The sequence below is a fragment of the Eleutherodactylus coqui genome, chromosome 4, assembly GCF_035609145.1.
Source record: "Eleutherodactylus coqui strain aEleCoq1 chromosome 4, aEleCoq1.hap1, whole genome shotgun sequence".
Lineage (NCBI taxonomy): Eukaryota > Metazoa > Chordata > Amphibia > Anura > Eleutherodactylidae > Eleutherodactylus > Eleutherodactylus coqui.
This window is the reverse complement of record NC_089840.1, coordinates 197,665,217-197,685,614: the sequence shown is the minus strand read 5'-3', so window position 1 is coordinate 197,685,614 and position 20,398 is coordinate 197,665,217. Positions and strand designations below refer to the sequence as shown.

Below are 20,398 nucleotides of genomic sequence, written 5' to 3'. Positions count from 1 at the left end.
TGTGACAGAGAGCATTAGAGTTCTTGATTTCATTTGAGTGCAGCCTTCAACGATGGCTTAAGACACTAGTGGGAGAGAATGGAGTAATTAATATGGCTCAAAAGCTATGGAAATGTATTCCTCACTGTTTTGAATGGATGTTGTGCCCCTAATATGTTCTTTACACAGGAGCTAATTGTCCTCAAGTGTCTGTAGAGCGGACATTTTCATTTAAGATAATTCAGTACACTTAATAGGTTATTCCAGCCTTTTTTCAACTGATGACTTCTCTTTAATAGGTCATGAGTAGTTGATGGATGGAGATCCGCTGTCAGTGCAGGGGGGCTAGACATTGGCATCTGGGGACAGGGGAGGAAGTGGGTGCGCCAGCTTCACTCCCATCAATGGGTGTGCCGCGCTTCTATTGTACTTCCTGCTCTTCCATTATAGACAGGATTGGATGTCCAGTCGTGTCTATCACAGGAACAGGAAGTGCAACAGAAGTGCAGTGCTCCCATTGATGGGAGTGAAGCTGGCGCACCCACTTCCTCCCTTTTTCTGCTGATGACAACATCTGGCCGGACAACAGCGAGCCAGACAATCAGCTGATGGATGTGGTCCCGAGTGGCGGATTTCTGTTCATCAACTACTAATGACCGAGCCGGAGGATTGGTCCACAATTGAAAAAGGGACGGAATACCCCACAAATAACACACTTTGATATCACAGCATATTGTGCAAAATGGCAAGCTCTGCTCCGCTTTATTGATGCGTTATAGTAGAAAATGTATTTGGAGGCGACAGCAGGTTACACTAATGAATTATAAGAGTATTGGTGAACAGTACAGTATGTGATGTCAGTTTAGTCTTTTGTATGTAAACTTGTCTGACAGAAGTAGATAAAATGCCCTGAAAAGCCTGAACGGGTTAACATGAAAGGTATTGAGTTTTACTATTCGTCATATTAAATTATATATAAAGTATAAGTAATATTTTTCTTAAAGTGGGTAAGATATATACTGTATATATCTGTATTGTAGGACTCTCCTCTTCACAGCTAGAGGCGCAGTCAGATGGCCGAGTAACAGCAATAACTTCCCTATTTTTTATTTAACCCTTTCTTCTTGAGGACAACCAATCCCAGTGCAAGTGACTGTTTTTCTATTTAACATCAATATCTGGTTTATTATTTAGTGTGGAAATAAGATGGGACACAAGTAATTACACTGATAGATGCTCTCCTGCAGCTGCGGTACTGTTGTATCTTGATGCCACCGGAAGCTAGGGGGTGACCTGGGTTTGCTGTGGTTTATACCCCCTGTCAAGCCCCTAGCTTCCAATTGACTGTTTGTCAGTCACTTGTGGACTTCTGACACGTAAGCTCCCTCCTCGCCTAGTATGTGTAATGTGTGTGTGCCAGGCTGTCATCTCTGCTTGAGAAACCGCTGTGACTCTCACGGGTGGCCTTCCTGCAATGTTTCCCGCTGTCACTCTCGGGGCCGGCATGTGTGTGGCCTCCCTGCAGTGTTCCCGCTGTCACTCTCACCCCCACCCTCCATGCTGTCAGTGTCACCGCGGCTCTACGTACCCTCCTGTCGAACGCTGTGACTGCTACCACCGGCCTCCATCCACGTGTCCAATATGTAATGCCTCCACCCGCGCAGCACTAGCTGACCACGCTGTGTGTGATCCCAGCAGGCCACAAGCCGGCCCCGCTCTCGGTCTTCCCCTTCCCAGCAAGCTGTCAGAGAGATCGTCTGGCAGGGGAGATGACACTCACAGCGCCTCAACGACTGCAGATGGTAGCGGCATGGAGACAAAAAAAAACAAAAACCAGCAGGGAGCTGAGATGCCACTGAGGGAAGCAGGGAGAACACACCGCCACTTTCAGTCTCCCTGTCTGCCACAAGCAGGCACCGCTCTAAGCAGTTCAATGGCAGGGCAGCTGGTCACTATCCCCTGAAGCCGGAGGGGTGAGTGCAGATAATCAGGCACTGGGGGAGTTACCTGGCTGTCAAGCAGCCTAACACGTCTCCACCCACCACTTCCGGTGGCGGCAAGATACAACAGTACCTGCAGATGCTTCCACCCACATGGACAATGGGGAACTATCTGGGCTGTTACAGATACCTCCATATATAGATGATCCAGGAAATATAGAGAGATACATTGTAATGGATTACCTGGAGGATACATTATCTTGGGAATATTAGGGTCATTTCACATCTGCGTTGAAACCTCCAAATGGAGGTTCCCTCGCAGATCTAGCTCAAAATACCAGATGCATGCAGCACTTTTTCTTCCATCTAAAAGCTGGGCAAATGAGCGGAAACCGAACGGACCCAATTATAGCCAATGGGGTCTGGCCAGCGCTGTTTGGTTGCGGCTCAGGACGGAACCTTTCAACCACCACAATTTCTCTTTCCTACTTCCTGAACGGAGCAGGAAAGCGGAACCCCCAACGCAGGTGTGGAAACACGCTTATACTAGTTTGATGAATCAAGGCAAAAACTCCATCTCATCAAAGAAGACTCCACGTACACTCTTATGTATAGGCAAGAATATACAACTGCAAGAATGAGCTCAGTGCTTATGACTAACCTGTACACACACTTACCTCAAAACATTTCCAGCACTAATCGCAATTACAACAAAATTAAAGGGGTATTCTGGCCTGCAGCAATTGCAACCAGTCAACTGATGTGGAACGCATGCTCGGTCTGTAGGGTTCTGACCGCTTGGACCCGCACCGATCGCCCCAGAGCAGGGGACCACCCCGCCATCTCTAGTTGCCCCCCCAGCCACAAGACCACTGTTAGGAGGAGTGTAAATGGAGAAGTAGTTGAGCATGTATCCTGCTACTTTAATTAATGCCTATGGTACTCATCGTTGGGGTCCCAATACTCAGACCTCCACAGATCTAGCATTTATCACCTATCTAGTGAATAAATGATAAATGCTAGGAGCCAAATACCCCATTAAGCCAGTTCCAGACAAGAGTATTGTAACATGTCCGTAACATAGACAATGTTACAGATGACATTACAACCGTATCTCATCAGTATTTGCTATCATTGGTTTTCTTTTCTACTGGGTAAATGCTGATCTATATTTTCCCAATAGAACGTAATACCAATATGGAAACAAAACCGGTCAGGCTGGGTTTGAAAAAATGGCCATGAAAAAATACAGCCATGTGAATAGATACATGGATTTACCTTAGCTCTGTATTACGGTCTACAAAACATGGACCAAATACAGAGTTAACATACGCTCATCTGAAAGCGGCTTTAACCCTTTCCAATCCAATTTGTATCCTGGTTTTCCTAGGGGGTTTACTCTTTTTCTGCCGTTATACAATGGCGCTATCTGCTGGCTAAAGCCAGTACTGCATGAGGTAACACATTGGATAGGCTCCGACAGCAGAGAGGCTGGCAATATACAGTAAGAGAACCCTGATGGACGTCCTCCAACATCAGAGCTGTACAGCCTTAAATCATAATGTCTTTAGACGTCAGACAGTGGATTGGAAAGGGTTAAGGCCTCATGTCCACGGGGAAAATCAGGCCTGCTACGGATTCTCCATGGAGAATCTGCAGCGGGTCCCTCCTGCCCGGCGGACATGAGCGCTTAAAATAGGAATTTAAAAGAATTAACTCACCCGCAGCGGGCCGGGAAGGTCTTCTCTTCCTCACGGCCAGATCTTCTTTTTCGGCCGGCGGATGAACTCGGATGAACTTCTCGAAGCAAGAAAGATCCGGCCGTGAGGAAGAGAAGACCTTCCCCGCCCGCTCCGGATGGGTAAATTCTTTTAAATTCCTATTTTAGGTCTCCCGTGGATCCGGACGGCTTCCATAGGCTTCAATAGAAGCCCGCGGGAGACCCGCACGAAAATGGAGCATGGTCCAGATTTTTTCATGCTCCATTTTTTTTTAAATCCCTTTTATTGACCATCCGCGGGTATTTATCTACCCGCGGGTGGTCAATGCATCCCTATGGGGTGCGGATCCGCGGGCAGGAGAAGAGTTAAAATCCACTGCGGATTTTAATTCTTCTTTTGCCCGTGGACATGAGGCCTAAGGGTGTTTTTCATCAAGTTTGCAGTTTTTGCCAGGTTCAAGTATAACATTTTTTTGTAATGGAGGATCAGTCATAAAAATGTAGATCTTTTACGCTCAGTTTCAAATGTTTATTAAGACCAGCAGAACATCCCGGCCTATCAAAGCATCATTTTCCATATTTTGTAGCCAAGTCGCTGCTCTGAGCCTACAATGCAATACACAAATGTAAATCCCAGCCCCATAGAAGAACATGGCCGTTGCTTTACTACAAACGCTTCCTGCAGTGCTGACCCTTGTAATACTTTAACAACTAGCAGGATGAGGTCTCCACAGGTAACCATATAACAGCCGATGACAAAAAAAATCAGATTCACCACTACCATGTCTCTTGTAGCTTTAGGTTTAAAAGATATATATATATATATAATATATATATAGGGAAAATACACAAAATCTACATTACAACCTCACAACATATCTATCACCCGAGTTCCAGGAATATTCTGGAGAGAGAATAATGGAGGCTCAAAGCACTCGCTTAGTATTGTGGATGTGCAGTGAATTGCAGAGTTTGTTGGCCACATGTAGTGGCTGTAAGTTGTTGGGGATAGAAACAATATTTCTAAGCATGTATGGATAGACCAGTCATGGTCTAATGCTACTTATTACCGGTAGCAGGGTTACACAACTGGGTCTTACCTTGGCTCAACATCTCCTGGCACCAACCAGGACCACTTTCAGTTGCATTAGCCCTCTGTGCCAGTGGCCTATGGTGCCTCAGCTATCTTCAGAGTCTACTAACACCCGTGGCCTGCCCCCACTATATCCATTTGCAACAGCAGACTGTCTATTATAATGAACCATGGTTACAGGGTTGGAGACATTGCATTTGCTGCTGAGTTAATCTGTTTAGACAGAAGATTAGGCAAACAGAGGGCAAGTGATTGCCAGCATGGAGCAATGAATTACACTGCTGGTACTGGAAGGTAATGGGAATTGAAGGCACAGATGACAGATACATCTCATACCAAGCCTTTCAGCTACACTTACCTGCATTATCTTTGTGGCAGATCTTGTTAAAATTTTATTTTTTATATATTTGTGGCTTCTCCAATTCTCTTTTACAATGCGCAGGTTGTAGGAATAACTCAATGTAGTCAGAACCGTTCAATTTTACCAATGTGATAGAGCCTTGATCTTTTGGAAAATGTACCAAAATTTGGTTCATTATATCGCATCAAGTTTTAGACCAATAAGCAAATGCACCAAAAATAATAATTCACCGGGCCTCGCTTGGCAAGGGTCATGGTCAGCGAGAAAGGGGTGTGGTTTAAATGTGACAAACTACACCAAAACCTTGGCAAAACAAAGTCAACTATTTGGTGTTCTAAAGTTGGATAAAAGTGTCTGAAAAAGTTTATCATCCAGAATGAGCCACTGTGATGAATTTGGCAGATTTTTAGACTCCTTTATAGATCTGTAAGTAAATTTGCTCCAGTAGGTTTATGATGTTGAGCTGTGGCAATTGTGACATGAAGGCTGGCAATAGATGTACAGTAGGGTTTAGCATCTACGGGAGGGGAGGGATGTGCAGTTTGATTAAAATAAATGGTTATTGACTGAATAGATTGTTGCTATGCATCCAGCAGAGTGATGTAATCAGCCAAAATCAATCAATCATCCACTTATATATATATATATACATATACATATACATACACACACACACACACACACACACTGAAAAGAGCATTCCCCAATACAATCATTTAAGCCCAACTTTCCTCAAGCCTCTACAGCAGTGGCCCCCAACCAGTGTCTCAGGAGCCACCATAGGAGTCCTGTGTTATGACCATATGCACTGGTAATTATTAACATTACTGTTATTGCAAACATATCCTAACCACCAGAGCAGGCAAATTCAGATGGTACAAAACTAGTTTCAAAATTTCACACAAATGTGTCCCAACAATGTTTGGAATTCTACGTTTCTCTACCAGTTGTATCACGTGTAACGTCTGCACTACAGTCCTGCCTCCTGGTGTAAGTGAATCCGGCACGTTGGGATCAGCCAGTTGCTGCAATCCAACAATCTCAGGAACTCCATCAGGCTTGGATTTCTTGTGATTGTCGGATCAAGGCAACTCGTTAGTCACAACATGACCGCACGGTGCAAGCTTTGGCCGCACGTCGTGCCCAACGTTGCAGTGTAGCTCCAGCCTAAAAATGTATCTCCTCAGGCTTTGAATTGAATGCAACTCTTGATCATTACTCAAGGATGAATGTGGCTTACAGGGGAATAAATTGTTGGGTCTCTCTGCTCTAAAAACAAAATCAGGTGCCTCCAGTTATTCCATTTCCCACCTCATACTTAGATGGACAGAGATATAAGGCTTTGTTTATTGGAGCTGCTTATTGTCAATCTGGTGATATACCATGCAGAGAATACACAGTGGGGAATAGCGTTTTTCTTTCTGTAACATCTAGCAGCTTTGCAGGGGTAAAAGCAAAGATTCTTTTGACCCTTTCTTTAGGAAAACCATCACAATGTTCCTTCCAGGTGACAAAGCAGCTGTCACACAGCCATATGTACCGGACAGCACAGACACCCGTCCGATCTCCAGAGACTGCATCCATTTATAGGCAAGAACAGGACATGCAATGATATTTACACATTGTCTATTGGTGCATGCGAAAATCCGTTCATGTGAAGAGCCTAGGTTATCATGAGTACACGGCCCAAAAATACAGCCGGGTCCTCCGGGTGAGGACAAATTTCATGTGCTTTCCGATAGATCTGATTTCCACAGTCTTTGTGAGAGTCGCGTCATTTGTGCACAAAGCCAGATTATTCCTCTAACAGGATCTGGATAGAAAAGCTTTCATTTAATAGGATCAAACCTAATTTTTGGCACAATTCATTTGACTCACATTGGCTGCATTCCCAATGCTGTGTGAGAAGGTCCAAAACACTGTAGAGTCACCAAAAGCTAAAATAAATCATTTTGGTCTTTACTAGTAACAGTCCTTGTGCCTAGGGTGACACAAGGGCACATCACACTCGGTGAAGGCCTTGGGACAGACTTTGTATTGGACCTAGAAGCTTCAATTTACTCCCTTATTGATAGCGACCTGACCTAACTGGGCAGACGATGATGTAAATGTGTAATGATGCGCCCATTGTATGGCGAGAAGGTAGTTAGTTACCTTGGACATAAGCTCAAGAAGGACACAAATACAAACCCAATGTTATAACCTTTTTATTATACACAATAGTCATACAATATCCCATATGTTACACAACTTACATTCCAGCACTGATAGTTTATATGATACCAGCCACGTACCCACCAACCAGAACAGCATGTTTACAGGGCATTTCCTTGGTTTTCGCACATCTTGGCATTTCATATCATCATAGACTCTATATCTATCTCTCGGTACTACCATCCCATGATCACCAGCAGTACAATCTGTCTCCGAGACGCCATTACCTCGCAGGTTGCCACGCTACAGCGCAACACACTGTGTAATACGCAAAACCCAGTAGGGAAGGCAGACGCTTACAATGACAAAGCTTCCAATTTTCCAGGTTATCGCTTCAATAATTTATGAGATTTCTAAGAATTATTTTAATGCATTCGCACCGGCAGAATAATGGTGGTAATAAAGAGAGGCCGGGAAATCCATCATTAGCTACAAGAACCACGAACAATGAGGAGACATATAGCAACCAACGAACTACAGTATAAGGTGGACTTACCGTGTTACTTCATGCGCTTTGTATGCAGGACATAACAAAATGCTCACAAGTAGAACTAGAAGAGTCTGTTGGGCAGATGTTGAGATACAGTACATTATCCTTCTCCTGGACTTCCACTTCCTATTACTTTACATAAGAGGTCAATTAAAGAGAGTTGTCTGGGATTAGCAAAATGAGGGCTTTTCCACTCCCCACCAAACAGCACCAACTCATGTCTATTGTTTATCTAGTATTATAGCTCCGTTAGCCTCGTGTGGCAGAGAGTGGTAAAGCAGCACAAATGCAGTTCTAAGCTCTCACTCTCAACCTTAAGGTTGCATGTTCAATCCCTGTGTGGTTCAGGTAGCCGACTCAAGGTTGACTCAGCCTTCCATCCTTCCGAGGTCGGTAAAATGAGTACCTAGCTTGCTGGGGTGTAAAAAGATAACTGGGGAAGGCAATGGCAAACCACCCCACATAAAAACCTGCCAAGAAAACGTCACGATGGGACGTCACCCGAGGAGTTAGTCATGACTCGGTGCTTGCACCAGGGGACTTTACCTACTTTTCACTTAAAGCTTAGCTTTTCATAGCCAAGATGAGAAACCACTGTCTTGACCACCGGCTACAGGAAGAGCCGAGCGCCTAGCGCAGCACTGCTTACATAGCGCCCATTGAAGTGAATGGGAGCTACACGGTTTCCATAACAGAAACACTATAGCATGCTGTGCTGTTTTTGTAGTTCCTGTTCACTTCAATAAGTGCTACAGGAACACCGCTGCACTAAACTCTTGGCTCTTTCTGACAGGTGGTTGGAAAAGAATGGTCAGGTTCCCCCATCCCAGCCATGAATGGGAATACCCCTCTAAACGAGGCTGAGCAGCTATATCCTGAGACAAAAAAACGCGCAGTTTCTGAAAAAAAAAATGTTTTGGGAATATTCTTCCAAGTTTGAAAAAACAAAATTGCTGCTGTATTTTTAAGCCTTCTAACAGCCAGAAGAATTTTTAAACAGTTAAAAAAGATGCAGATATTGTGAACATGTTATTTATTAACCATTTTGTGTGGTAAGAGCATCTGTATTTACAAGCAGAAATGATCAAATTTGGAAAATTTTTACATGTGAATTTTGATGCCAACTGGCTGCGGATTTCACCCTTTACACTTGCTGTGGCCAATCCACGCTGTAAAAATATTCTGTGTGTGCACGAGGGGGAGTCTCCCCTTGGGGGGGGGGGGGGGGGGGGGGTCTCCTCTAAACTCAGGATTACATGGAGAGAAGGAAAGATTTGCCCGTGGCTTGATAACGCACTCTGAAGAACCTCACACTCCCGGGACTCTTCATGTAGTTCAGAGCTCTATAGAATACAACTGCATATATATTTCAGGCTAAGCAAAAAATCTGGGAACCCTTGTTGTCACTTAGATGGCTTTGTCACACAAATATTACACACAGGGCCATCAGAATTAAACTGGGTGTTCAGAGGTGTCCAGTGAAAGGACAGAACTCAATTAATGTTGGGGTGTATACTCAGTGAGGTATGGGTTTCAGATTTCTCGAAGGAAAAAAAAATTACCAAATGTTGCCACCAGGGCAATATTTGGCGCTGTACAGAAAGGGTATGGTGTATTTAATTCGGCACACTTGTTTTGTTCGAAAACCCTATTGATATGGTCAATCAATGAGCCGTTGTACAGTAAACATAATCCAGTCCCAAATCAAAACGTCTGGTTCTCCGCCATTAATGGTGGCGTACGCCTATATCTAAAACACATCAGTGGCGCCAAATATTCCCCTGGTGGCCATATTTGATACTTTAGATTTTCTTCACAAAATCTAAACCCCATATACACCAACTTTTATTGGGTTCTGCCCCATCGTTTTATTGCCTCTGAAGACCTGCCCACCATGTAATCCACATCTCGCATGCCGTCTGTACACAATATGGTGTATTACACACTTTAGTTATAAAGAATGGAACATATAACCATTTGCCACAATCCCCAGTGCTTACACAAGTCCCGCATAGACCAAGTTGCATAAGAAATGTAAAAAATGAGTATTTCCTTTCCCTTTTCTTGCCATTAATAGGAGTCTTCATCTTATCTGACCTCACAGAGCGCAGGTTCCTCAGCACAAGTAACTACACGGTATCCTGATGGAAGGGGTTCCAGCAAATATCTTATAATAATGTAACAACTCTTTGTAGGTTTGCTTTGTAGATTTTATTAACCTTTGCGCCCATCGATGAGCTTTTTGTGAGCATGAAGTTCCATTTGCTCTAGTGCTTTGGGACGGGTATACTTGTCCTACAGCACCAGAACACTAGATGGGGCTGTGGTTTGTGTCCCTCCCCAATCTTCTAGTGGTTGCTTACTTGGAGGAAGTGGGAGACAGTCAGAGAGTCACCCGGCCAGTCAGAGAGCTGGAGGGAGGTTATTGGCTGCTTATGTTTTCCTTGAAGATTACGTCTTCTGCATTTCTAATTGATTCTGAACATGTTTAATACAATCTTTCAATGTTTTCTATTTCCCTTCTGTAATTCTGGTTGATTGCAAGTCTTGCACCTGAGATATGCCAAACTGTTTTCTGCGTAAAGGATCTGTGTTCAGTTTTATTTTCCATACATTAAATTAAAATGTTTCTTCACATCTCGGGTGTAATGTTGGTTATTTACATTAGAACAGTCTTGTACAGTAAATTATTCAATGGGATTAGCAAGACCCCGGTCAGATTCTGGAAGCAGAGGCGAGGCCTACTGAAGTGTAACCGAAGCCTTGACATATGTAAGACATATGTAACTCATCAGTGTGTTGCGGGTTTATAGATCTTACTTCACAAATGAACATTAAAAAAACGTCACTTACAGCACTGTGTCAAGGGGGAATCTCATGATAACGAACCCTAAGGCCTCATGTCCATGGCATGCACCGGTTTCCCCAGCCGATGCACCGTGAGTCATCGTTAAATTGATTTTTTTTATTGCTTTAGGGAGATCACAGTTTGCGGTTTTTCCCACATGGGAAAAAAAAATGTATTTATTTTTTTAAAAATCAGCACCCGCACCTCCCAGCCTTTTCCCCACCTTCCTAAAAAGAAGCATGCTGCAATTTATTATCCACACGTGGCATCTGCAAATCAAATAAAAACCAATGAAGTGCGCACGCCCAATGCTTCCCTATGAGCAGCTTGATTTGCGGATCCCAAGCGCGTATTCCGCAAATCAAATCCGCCCGTGGACATTATACTGTCTAGTGTATGGGAATATAGCTGTACCTCATGTAGTACGCCTTACGGGTTACTAGCATGGGTGCAAGAGCATTGCGGTAGCACAAATATGCTGCGTATTTGCGTGTACGAAAATCACTAACACTCGTGCTTGTTCAGTATTTTAGTGAGCGCAAATGTACCGCGTGTTTGCGCACACACAAAAATAAGAGAAGCCGCACAAAATCACATTAATATATGTGCAGCATATATGTAGGTTTTCTGCCTGTGTTGTGCACATTTCCACACACCTATTGATTTCAGTGGGCTCTTGTGGTGTGCAAATGTGCACCAAGCTAGGTCATGCGGTGTATTTTTATAAAATACGCTCATGTCAATGGGTTCTATTCACTGCGTATTGCACATGCAAAATTTGCACGTGCATTACGCGGCGCAAAATACGCTCTTATGAACAAGGCCCTATAGAGAAAGATGCTATCACAAGACACTCCAGAATAGGCGACAAAAGCTGAAAACCACCTTATATCATACAGGTTATCCACGGACAGCCTTAACTACCAACATAAAGAAACCAAACTCTTCCTGCTGCTCTTCACATCCAGGTAGCGGAAAACCAGGACCACTGTAGCCAAGCACTGGCTCCCTTAGACCGGGCTCACATGACCCCAAAGTAGCGGCATGCAAAGCCAACCCCTATAGCCTATCTTGGCGTGTATGCACGTAATACACGCACAAAAAAAAACGGCAGGTGTGAGTTGCTGAATAGAAACTAATGGGCTATTGGCATCACGTGTGATAACTGCATGAGCGACCCAGTGACAATACACCCATGTAAGACTAGCCCTAATGTGGTGATTAGCTGCAGCAGTCACATGACCTGGTGTCGGGATGTCAGTGCTCTGCGCTCAGAAGGGAGGACCATGAGGAACTGGGGACCAGCAGAATGGGAGTCAGAAATCTGAGTATATCATCTTTTATGTTGGTACAGCAGGCTGAGCCCTTTTTGGGAGAAAGTGGGGAACCCCCCAGATAACGCATTTAATTGCGTTGTTTTGGAAATTAATAAAATGATGCAGAGAATCTAGACTTCTCTAGAAAACTAATAATGTTCCATATATAAAATCTATTTATTTGTTGTAAAAACAAACCCTTGACCTCTTCAGTGGCAGGTTTATTACCACCATATTATGGCAGGGAAACCTCCAGGGCTTGCTGCGCTGAGTATGCTCTGCACATTTCAGCAGTAGAGCTGTCCATGGAAATCTTCCAGGGTTTAACTGCATGGTCAGTGCAGCAAGCCCCGGAGATTTTCCGGGCGTGCCACTAAAGGGGTTAAGTAGAAGTAACAAGAGAGAAAGCACAGTTTAGAGCGGTGGTCACAAACTCGAGACTCCCCCAGCTGGTGGGAAATGACAATTCCCAGCATGCCCTGATTTAGCAGTTGGGGTAACATCAGAGTTGTCGTTTCACAGCTACAAAAGAGCAACATGTTGGGGATTGCTGGTTAAGAAGATAATGTGATCTAATACATGGATATAACCTGAGCCATGTGCTCTTCAGCTCCACTGAAATTTTACCATTACCCCACCGAGTTGTATATTTGGAATTCACCAGTGCTTAATCCTCCAATGTGCTTGTGTCTTTGATTCACTTATTGTTTTGAAGATGGGGTTCACATATATTTCACTTGTTCAGTCTATGTACAGAAATCCAGAATCCTAAAATGTTGTTTAGCTTCCTCGTCAGCTGCTGCATTGCTGAATGTGACCACACAGCAACAAGAGCGGGCAAAAGCAGGAAAGTATCATCAAAATCATTTTAGCTTGCGATTAAATGGTGTATTCTAGATTATAACCAACCGCATCATCGGTAAAGAGATAATCTGCGGTTTGTGCCATCAGCCACCAAGTTTAAGCCTTCAATGTTTTTATTCAGAGACCTCCTCTACCAAAGTGTTTATCGCTCTCAGGTCAGAGCTTTACTGTCTGGATCTGTCCTTGCCGCTAGTCCTGTGTTGGAGACAACCTTGGAGATCCTTTGGGCGAAGGTTTGTGAGGTTCATCAGATATGGTTCCTTCACTGTGCAACGACTGGCTTCCATATGCGCTGTCAACTTTTTGCTCTAAAAATGAAAACATCTACAATCACCAACAGATTTGTATCCACTAGTTCTGCCGAAAGGACAACAAAAAGGAAGCGCTTCTCTCGCTACAGATTGTATTTTGTACTGCTATGTGTAGGCCAATACCCTTCACCCGGCTGCTGCCTAAAATACTGGTGACATCACATTGCAACCTTGCCCACCCATCGAGCTCAGCATGCAGCCCCTTTTCATAGAAGTGTTGCTACAATACACTTTACAAAGCTCAGAGATGTTGCATCCTCCTGTCATTTCAAAAATCACATTCAGTTATTGCTTTTATTAACTCTATCCAACCCAGTATCAGACCTCGCCCAACATTGAGATCACCCTACATGGTTTCAATGTCAAGTGAGGTCCGACACGAGTTTCTAACACTATACAGGATAGAGTTCCGACGTTGGAGCTCTGTCCTGCATAGTGTACCATACATATGCAGAACAGCCTCAAACATCGAAGCTCTGTCCTGCATAGTGTTAGAAACATATGCTATACACACTGTATGCAGTTTTAGAATGCTTTTGTATGGCACTTTAGAAAAAATAGAAATAAATAGAGTCTTATTATATATTTACGGAATTATTTACTTACATATAGTTACAGGATTATTACAAATGATCTTTCCATTGTGAAGAACTCATAAGGCCGCCTGCAAATGGCCAGATTTGCTTTGCAGAATCCGGGGCGGGCATCCGATTCAGAGTTCCGCAGCAAATACTGCTCAGAGCATGCTATGGGAAATCAATTCTTCCTGCACACTTGCAGAAATCAGTTGCGGTTTCCCGCAAGCATAGGAAAAAAATTGCAGCATGCTCTATTTTTGCTGGGAGTTCATGTGGACGACTTCCATTGAGGTCAATGGAAGCCGTCCAACCCGTGGCCTTTCCGCAATTGACATTGCGGAAAGGTCGCGGATTCCGTGTTACCGCTAGGCGTTAACGCAGGAAAACCAAGAATTTAAGGAAATTAATTTAAAAAATTTGTAATGCACATGTCCGAAGGCAAGCCGTGTGAATCATCTGCAGTACAGATAAGAAAGAAAGGCAGGAACGGGCGGATGCCACTGCTGCTAAGGTCGCATTCTGAATTCAGCTCTGCCATGTACAGGCGGCCTTACCATTTTCAAAAAAATTGCTATTAAAAATCATCATGACAGTTCATTTTTATATGTTTGTTGAGTATTTCCAAGGAATCCATGATGCGCTTTCCCACCCAAAATAAAGGAGAGCTGGAAAGTGTGCGGGTGGCAGGGAAATTGAATTGGAAAGGGTTAAAGAGAATGTCCCGAACAGAATCTATAGGAAGGCTCCCCAACTGCTTGATTCACTATATTCAATGGTTTCCCTGTTGCTGCAGTGACAGGGACTTCCTTACTGCAGGCTTTGCAGTAAGGAAGTCCCTGCCTTACTACACATCCTTCTCTAATCCTTACTATTAGAGAAGGATTTGTAGAAGGGCCGAAAACTCCCTTTACACTTGTATCTAGCGGTTCACTGCGGGAACGCAGCTTGTATACAGTACTGGGAAATAAGCACCTTCTTCATTTAAGATCTTTAATTCCAAGAAATGCTAATGTCTCCTGTGCAGTTTACACAGAGGTGGAGAAATCTTGCATCAGGCTGTTCTCATATCAGAGGAAGCTAAGTAGCTACCCATTGGGGAATAGAAACATAATTTAATGAACCAGATCAAGACCGCAGAGGAGAATCTTCTCTTGATATTTAACACGCAAACAACCGCGCTTCTGGTCTTTGGGCGACAGTTACACTGACACGAAGCTTTGGAGATGCGTGCATTTACAACTGAATAGACTTTGATCATACACAAACTGCTACATTATGGGCTTTCTATATTATAAGAGATTTTGTAATGTAATGCTGACACTTTTGAACACAAGTTCAAGTCTTGCGCCTTACGTATTTTGTGTGTCGAACTAGCAACATTAACCAAATCTGCCATCACTGGTGTGTTTGTAGAATTAATGTTGATCAACAATAGTTTTATTATTGACATTTTTGGTGCATTTAGTCTGGACAAGAATTGTTCCAAAGAAATCATAGTGGATTGTTGCTATGGGCCCAAGTAACATTAAAGGGAATTTACACTATAAGGTAGGAGTGTGTCCTCTCACATGGCATAAGTCAGTCTTGTGTGGTTGTCACAAAGTGGATAAACTTTGAAGGACATATCGTTTAATAGCTTTGTGTACCTGCAGCCATTAGAGTAGGTTAATAAAGTTGTATATGTTGTAGAAGTAGAAAGGCCTACCTTGATTCTCTGGATTGTTATAGGCCTCCGATTTCCGCAGCAGGTCAACTACCTCACTCATTCCCATAGACTGTAGGGTTTCGATCAGCCCATCTAAGCTTCCACCAATCAGCTAATAAAACACAATTAAAATTATTAAAAAAAACAAACAAACGCATGTCCCAAACATTACATCACAATACAAACCAACTACAAACCTACCTCATAACTACGCAGAAGACGCTCTGTCGGGGAGGTGACGTTCCTGTAAGTGTCAACTAAGCTTTGAAGCCTTAGACGTGAAGCGAGTTCAGTCCAATCAGATCCGCTTTCACCCTCATTTAGGAGTCTCCCGAGATGTTGTACAGTGTGAGCTTCCAGGGAGAGGACATTCACTAAAATAGAAAAAGAGTAAAGGTTTCCTATTAAAATCCGCCACATCCAAGTTTTTCTGGTGCCTAGTGGCGATCCTTGTTCGGTTTTTATTTCACACAACTAATTTGTAAAAAGTTATTATAGGTCTAGTAAAGCCATTTAAAGCATTTCTTGTTTTTCAGAATAAGCTGTCGTGTGAACACTAGTAGTAGCACCATTTCTGGCCATTATAGGATTTGTATATGGAATATTTTATGAATTTTCCCTCTGCGGACTCCATCTCTAATTGCAATTATTCCTGGGATTACTTGCTATGATATCTACATACCAAGCAGAGAAAGAAGAGTTGAATCTGCTCCCCAATCTCTCTGCTGCACACCCTTAGAAGTAGCAGAAGCATGGAAGACATTATACAGCAGTACTGGGCAGTAGTTGTGAACCAGTGCTTGAGTGTGAGATGCTTCTTGCTATGTTTTATATATCAGTCTCTCTTCGCAGGTACTTGTACCTCTCCTCCCCATAGATTTTTATGGGTGGCATGTAACCTGATTGCTCAGTGAGCTGATCCATCTTGAGGAGGATTTTAGCAGTATTTCAGAGTGAATGATTAGCGCAGAGGGAAAAAGGACTCCTACGTGGGGAAAAAAAGACCTTTTTCTCAACTAAGATGTATTATAACGTTTCTTATATTTGCTTAAAAACTAGATCTGATTGTGCCCAACTCATTGTTACAAGTCATGTACTTATGGCAGTTGAACAAAAGCACAGATTTTTAGCCTCTTGATGGAAACCATAAATGATTCTCTTCAATGAGATTAAACACACTGATCTTAAAAACTGATTAATTAAATCACAAAACATATAAAAGACAGTAAACAAGAAAGTTGTTCTGGTGTTGGGTAATAAAGGAGATCCTATTGAAAAACAGGAAACTGTAGCGCAGATGCCACATTACCTGGCTCTTGTTCTGCTGGACTTCTAGCTGCTCCTCTGGCCGAGTGTTGTCTAGACAAGATCTCTCTCACCTGAGAAATAAAGCCATTTACAGGGAACCATCACTACTTCTGTTAATGATCATAAAATACCGTTTCCTATTATGTGAATAAAAGTTTGCACAAAAATAGTTTAAAAAGTCATCAAAAGTATTTTGGAACAAATGTTTACATATGTAAATCACCGGATATATAACAACTACAAGTCAGAAAATGGAGCTGAAATACGATCCGCTGATTGGACAACACAGAGGTGTAAGATAAGATGCTCCAGTATTGTTAACCAAGGCTAGGTTCACACGGGGCGGAAAGTCCGCATGGCAATTCCACCCATGGCCCCTAATCCCAGGATTAGCCAAAGTGGACGAGATTTTGCACAGGGTGGCTTGATAGAATGCCTGTCAGATCGCAATATAATGTAATACTATGGTATTACATAATACTGCGGGCGTGATCAAAATATCTCAAGTTCATCTTCCCTATCGGAACTAGAAAAAAAAAAGGAGTTAAATAAAAGTTTGTTTAAAAAAATAAAAGTTTATGAAAAAAAATCCTCCTTTTACCATATTTATAATAGCATCTAAATAATAAAAAAACAACATATTTGGCATTGCTGCATCCATAAATGTCCAATTTATCAATTTAAAAAATAAATAAATAAATGCCAGAATTGCGCTTTTTTTTTGTCACCATCTCCAAGAAAAAAAATGTCAACAGAAAAGTTATGGCTGCCAAAAGATAGCAGCAGAAAATAACATTTTTTTCCCCAAGAAAGTAATCTTATAATTTTAAAAGCAGTAAAGCAAGAAATATAAAAAAAATTTAAAAAAATAAAAAATCTAATAAAAAATCATGTCTTTTGCTGCTGTGTGTACACCCTAACTCCCCCCCCCCCAGATGGCAGAATTTAGTCTTTTTCCCCCATTTCACTCCACTTAAGATTCTTTTTCATGTTTTGCAGTACATTGTATAGAACTGTTGAAAAACACAACTCGTCCCGCAAATAACAAGTCCTCAGACAGCTACGTGGATGAATAAGTAAAAGTTTTTATTTTTTTTAAATTTTTTTTTAAAGTGGGGAGGAAAAACACAAAAAAGTGGAAAAAGGGTCACATCTTCAAGGTGTTAAACCAGAAGCCATAATATTGCTAAAAAGGTACTGCTATTCCTTTTAAAGCAAGAAATCACCGTGTGTGCGTGTAGCGTGCTCCCCTAGATCACGCAGGACCAGTGCGCAGCCATTTCTGATGCACACTTTGTCCTGATCTGTGAGGACACGAAGCTGCAGGATCCGATGTGATACTACAATTACACGGTCACTCTCCTTCCTCCTGAGCTGCGAGTTTCATCCAAATGACAGATTGCATAAAGCAGACTTGCGTCACATAGCTGACAGGTTGGGGGAAGGGGACGACACACAAGCCAAGCTCTTTCACAATATACGTCAACTTCAAGGACTCCAAAGCTGAAGATGCAAAGTACAGCGTGCTGGCACACAGCGGAGGGAGGTGGAAATGTCGCAACCTCTTAGTGAGATGGAGCAGACAATACAACAGATGCAACTTGTATTAGTGAGAGATACTTGACATGGAAAGAAGATGAAGGCCACCTGAGCATCAAGGATCCAGATCTGCTGAGCAGAAGCTGCCTCACTAGACCCGTACTTATTAGGGCATGTTCAGATGCAGCCGTCAGGTCACTGTGCTTTATGCTGTACTTACTGCTGAACTCCAGCCTTTTGCCATGAACCTTTGTAAAATCACACCATACGGTCACTGTGCTTAAGAGAAAAACCATCCCACACCTCTGAACATACCCTTAAGACTTGCATTATCACATTGACATGCATATTTGAGTAAGGCCTCCCTCACACAGGCGTTTGCAGAAACGAAGAGTCTTTCAACACTGTGTTAACTGCGGTTTCAGCAGCGCTGGCATGCGTTGACAACGTTTTGGCTGAGTTTTCAGCACAGCTGAAAAAGCGCCAAGGAAGCTGGAAAAAAAACCAACACTCACCTAGCAGGCGCCGTCAGGGCCCCTCCCGCTGCTCTTCGGGGTTCCTGCAGACTTAGGGCGACAGAGCATCTATTGCTGTTAGTGGGGATTGAAAACCCCCACCTCCAGCAAGAGACTGCTCTAATTGGTTCTCGAGCGCTGGCTCAACCAATCAGGTCATTGACAAAATAAATATTTACACACATATACATATATACACACATATACACACCATGTTTCCCTGAAAATAAGCCCTAGCAAGATTTTTCAGCATTTTCAGGGAGGCTCGAAAGATAAGCCAAGGTTAGTTCCCCAAAAAAAAAATTTCAAAAGGAATGAACTAGTTGCATGAAAAGGGCCGTAAGAACACAAAAGCTGATTTATTTTTTTTTTTAGCGTTTTTCACGCAGGTCAGCAGAGTCACTTACCTAGCAGGCGCGGTCCAGGTACTTCCAGCTGCTCTTCAGAGCCTCAGCGTGGTTCCAGAATTCCTCGGCCGCCCACACAGGATCACTTTCTGGTTACGGGACTTCCTGATTGGCTGAGCAGCATGGTTCTTTGAGTGCTGCCCAGCCAATCACAGCCATCGCTTAGTGGAGGCGGGATTTATGAATCCCATAACCAGGAAGTGATTCTGTGTGGGTGGTCGAGAACTTCAGGAACCGTAGTCTTATTTTTGGGAAACATGATATATATTATGTAAATTTTTGGTATATACACACACACAGTTCAGCATTGATATTATGAAAGCCTTACTTTTTGACTTTTGGTTAAATCCAGCGGTGTATGTCCAGGATGCCGCCTCTTAACCCCACAGTAAAGTCTGTTGTCTTCATCTGTCTCTATGGTCTCATCCTCTTCTGAATCAGAGTCCTCCTGCTGGTCCGAGTCCGACGTATCCATTTGCACACCTGACTCGCTGTCCGTATCATCACCGTCACTGGATGACGCTACACGCACCGGCTCATCATTTTCTAGTAGAGTATTTGCACCTAACCACCAGAGAAAAAAAAAAGGATACTCCAAGACATCCAAATAGCAAAATTAAATGTGAATCAATACCAACCCTGTCCTCAGGGCGAATGTTACTGAATGCTACCACACCTTTGTATTAGCAACAAAATACAAACATATGAAACAAATCGCGTTGAACGGTTAAGGACGGTTGCAAATGACCGGGTAGGATTCCACATGCAGGACCCTGCAGCGGAATCCGACCCTGTACCCAGCCGATGACCCCGCATAATTGTCGTTCTTCATGTTCTGTACAGCAGATGGTCCGCACGCGAGTCGTCAGACGTGCAGTAAAGATTTCTCCACACCATCTCTAGGCAGTAGTGCAGAATCTGCGACCTTTTCACAATGTCAAGCACAGAAGGGCCGCTGGTTGGACAGCTTCCACTGACTTCAGTGGAAGCCATCCGCACTGAATCCACTTAAAAATAGTGCATACTGTGATTTTTCCTCCGCGAGTGGAAAATTGCAATTGATTTCCACTAGTGTGCAGGGAAAAGCATTTTTCAATAACATGTTATGGGCGGTATTTGCTGCGGAATCCGGAGGCGGACGTGTGCAGGCGGCCTAAAGATCAAATTTCAGTACTGTCAATCAATGGCAAGCTACCTGGCATGGATATCA

General features: G+C 43.1%; 1 protein-coding gene across 1 annotated transcript in view; it reads right to left on the bottom strand.

Moving 5' to 3' along the window:
• Positions 1-7,284: 7,284 nt before the first annotated feature.
• Positions 7,285-20,398, bottom strand: part of NFKB2 (nuclear factor kappa B subunit 2) — a 60,704-nt gene continuing 47,590 nt past the window's right edge. The window contains exons 18-22 of the mRNA XM_066600537.1: positions 19,517-19,752; positions 16,729-16,798; positions 15,621-15,793; positions 15,420-15,531; positions 7,285-13,133 (exon numbers count right to left, since the gene is read on the bottom strand). Of these exons, the coding sequence (XP_066456634.1) occupies positions 13,015-13,133; positions 15,420-15,531; positions 15,621-15,793; positions 16,729-16,798; positions 19,517-19,752 (710 nt within the window). The 3' untranslated portion in view covers positions 7,285-13,014. The remainder of the gene's footprint in view (positions 13,134-15,419; positions 15,532-15,620; positions 15,794-16,728; positions 16,799-19,516; positions 19,753-20,398) is intronic.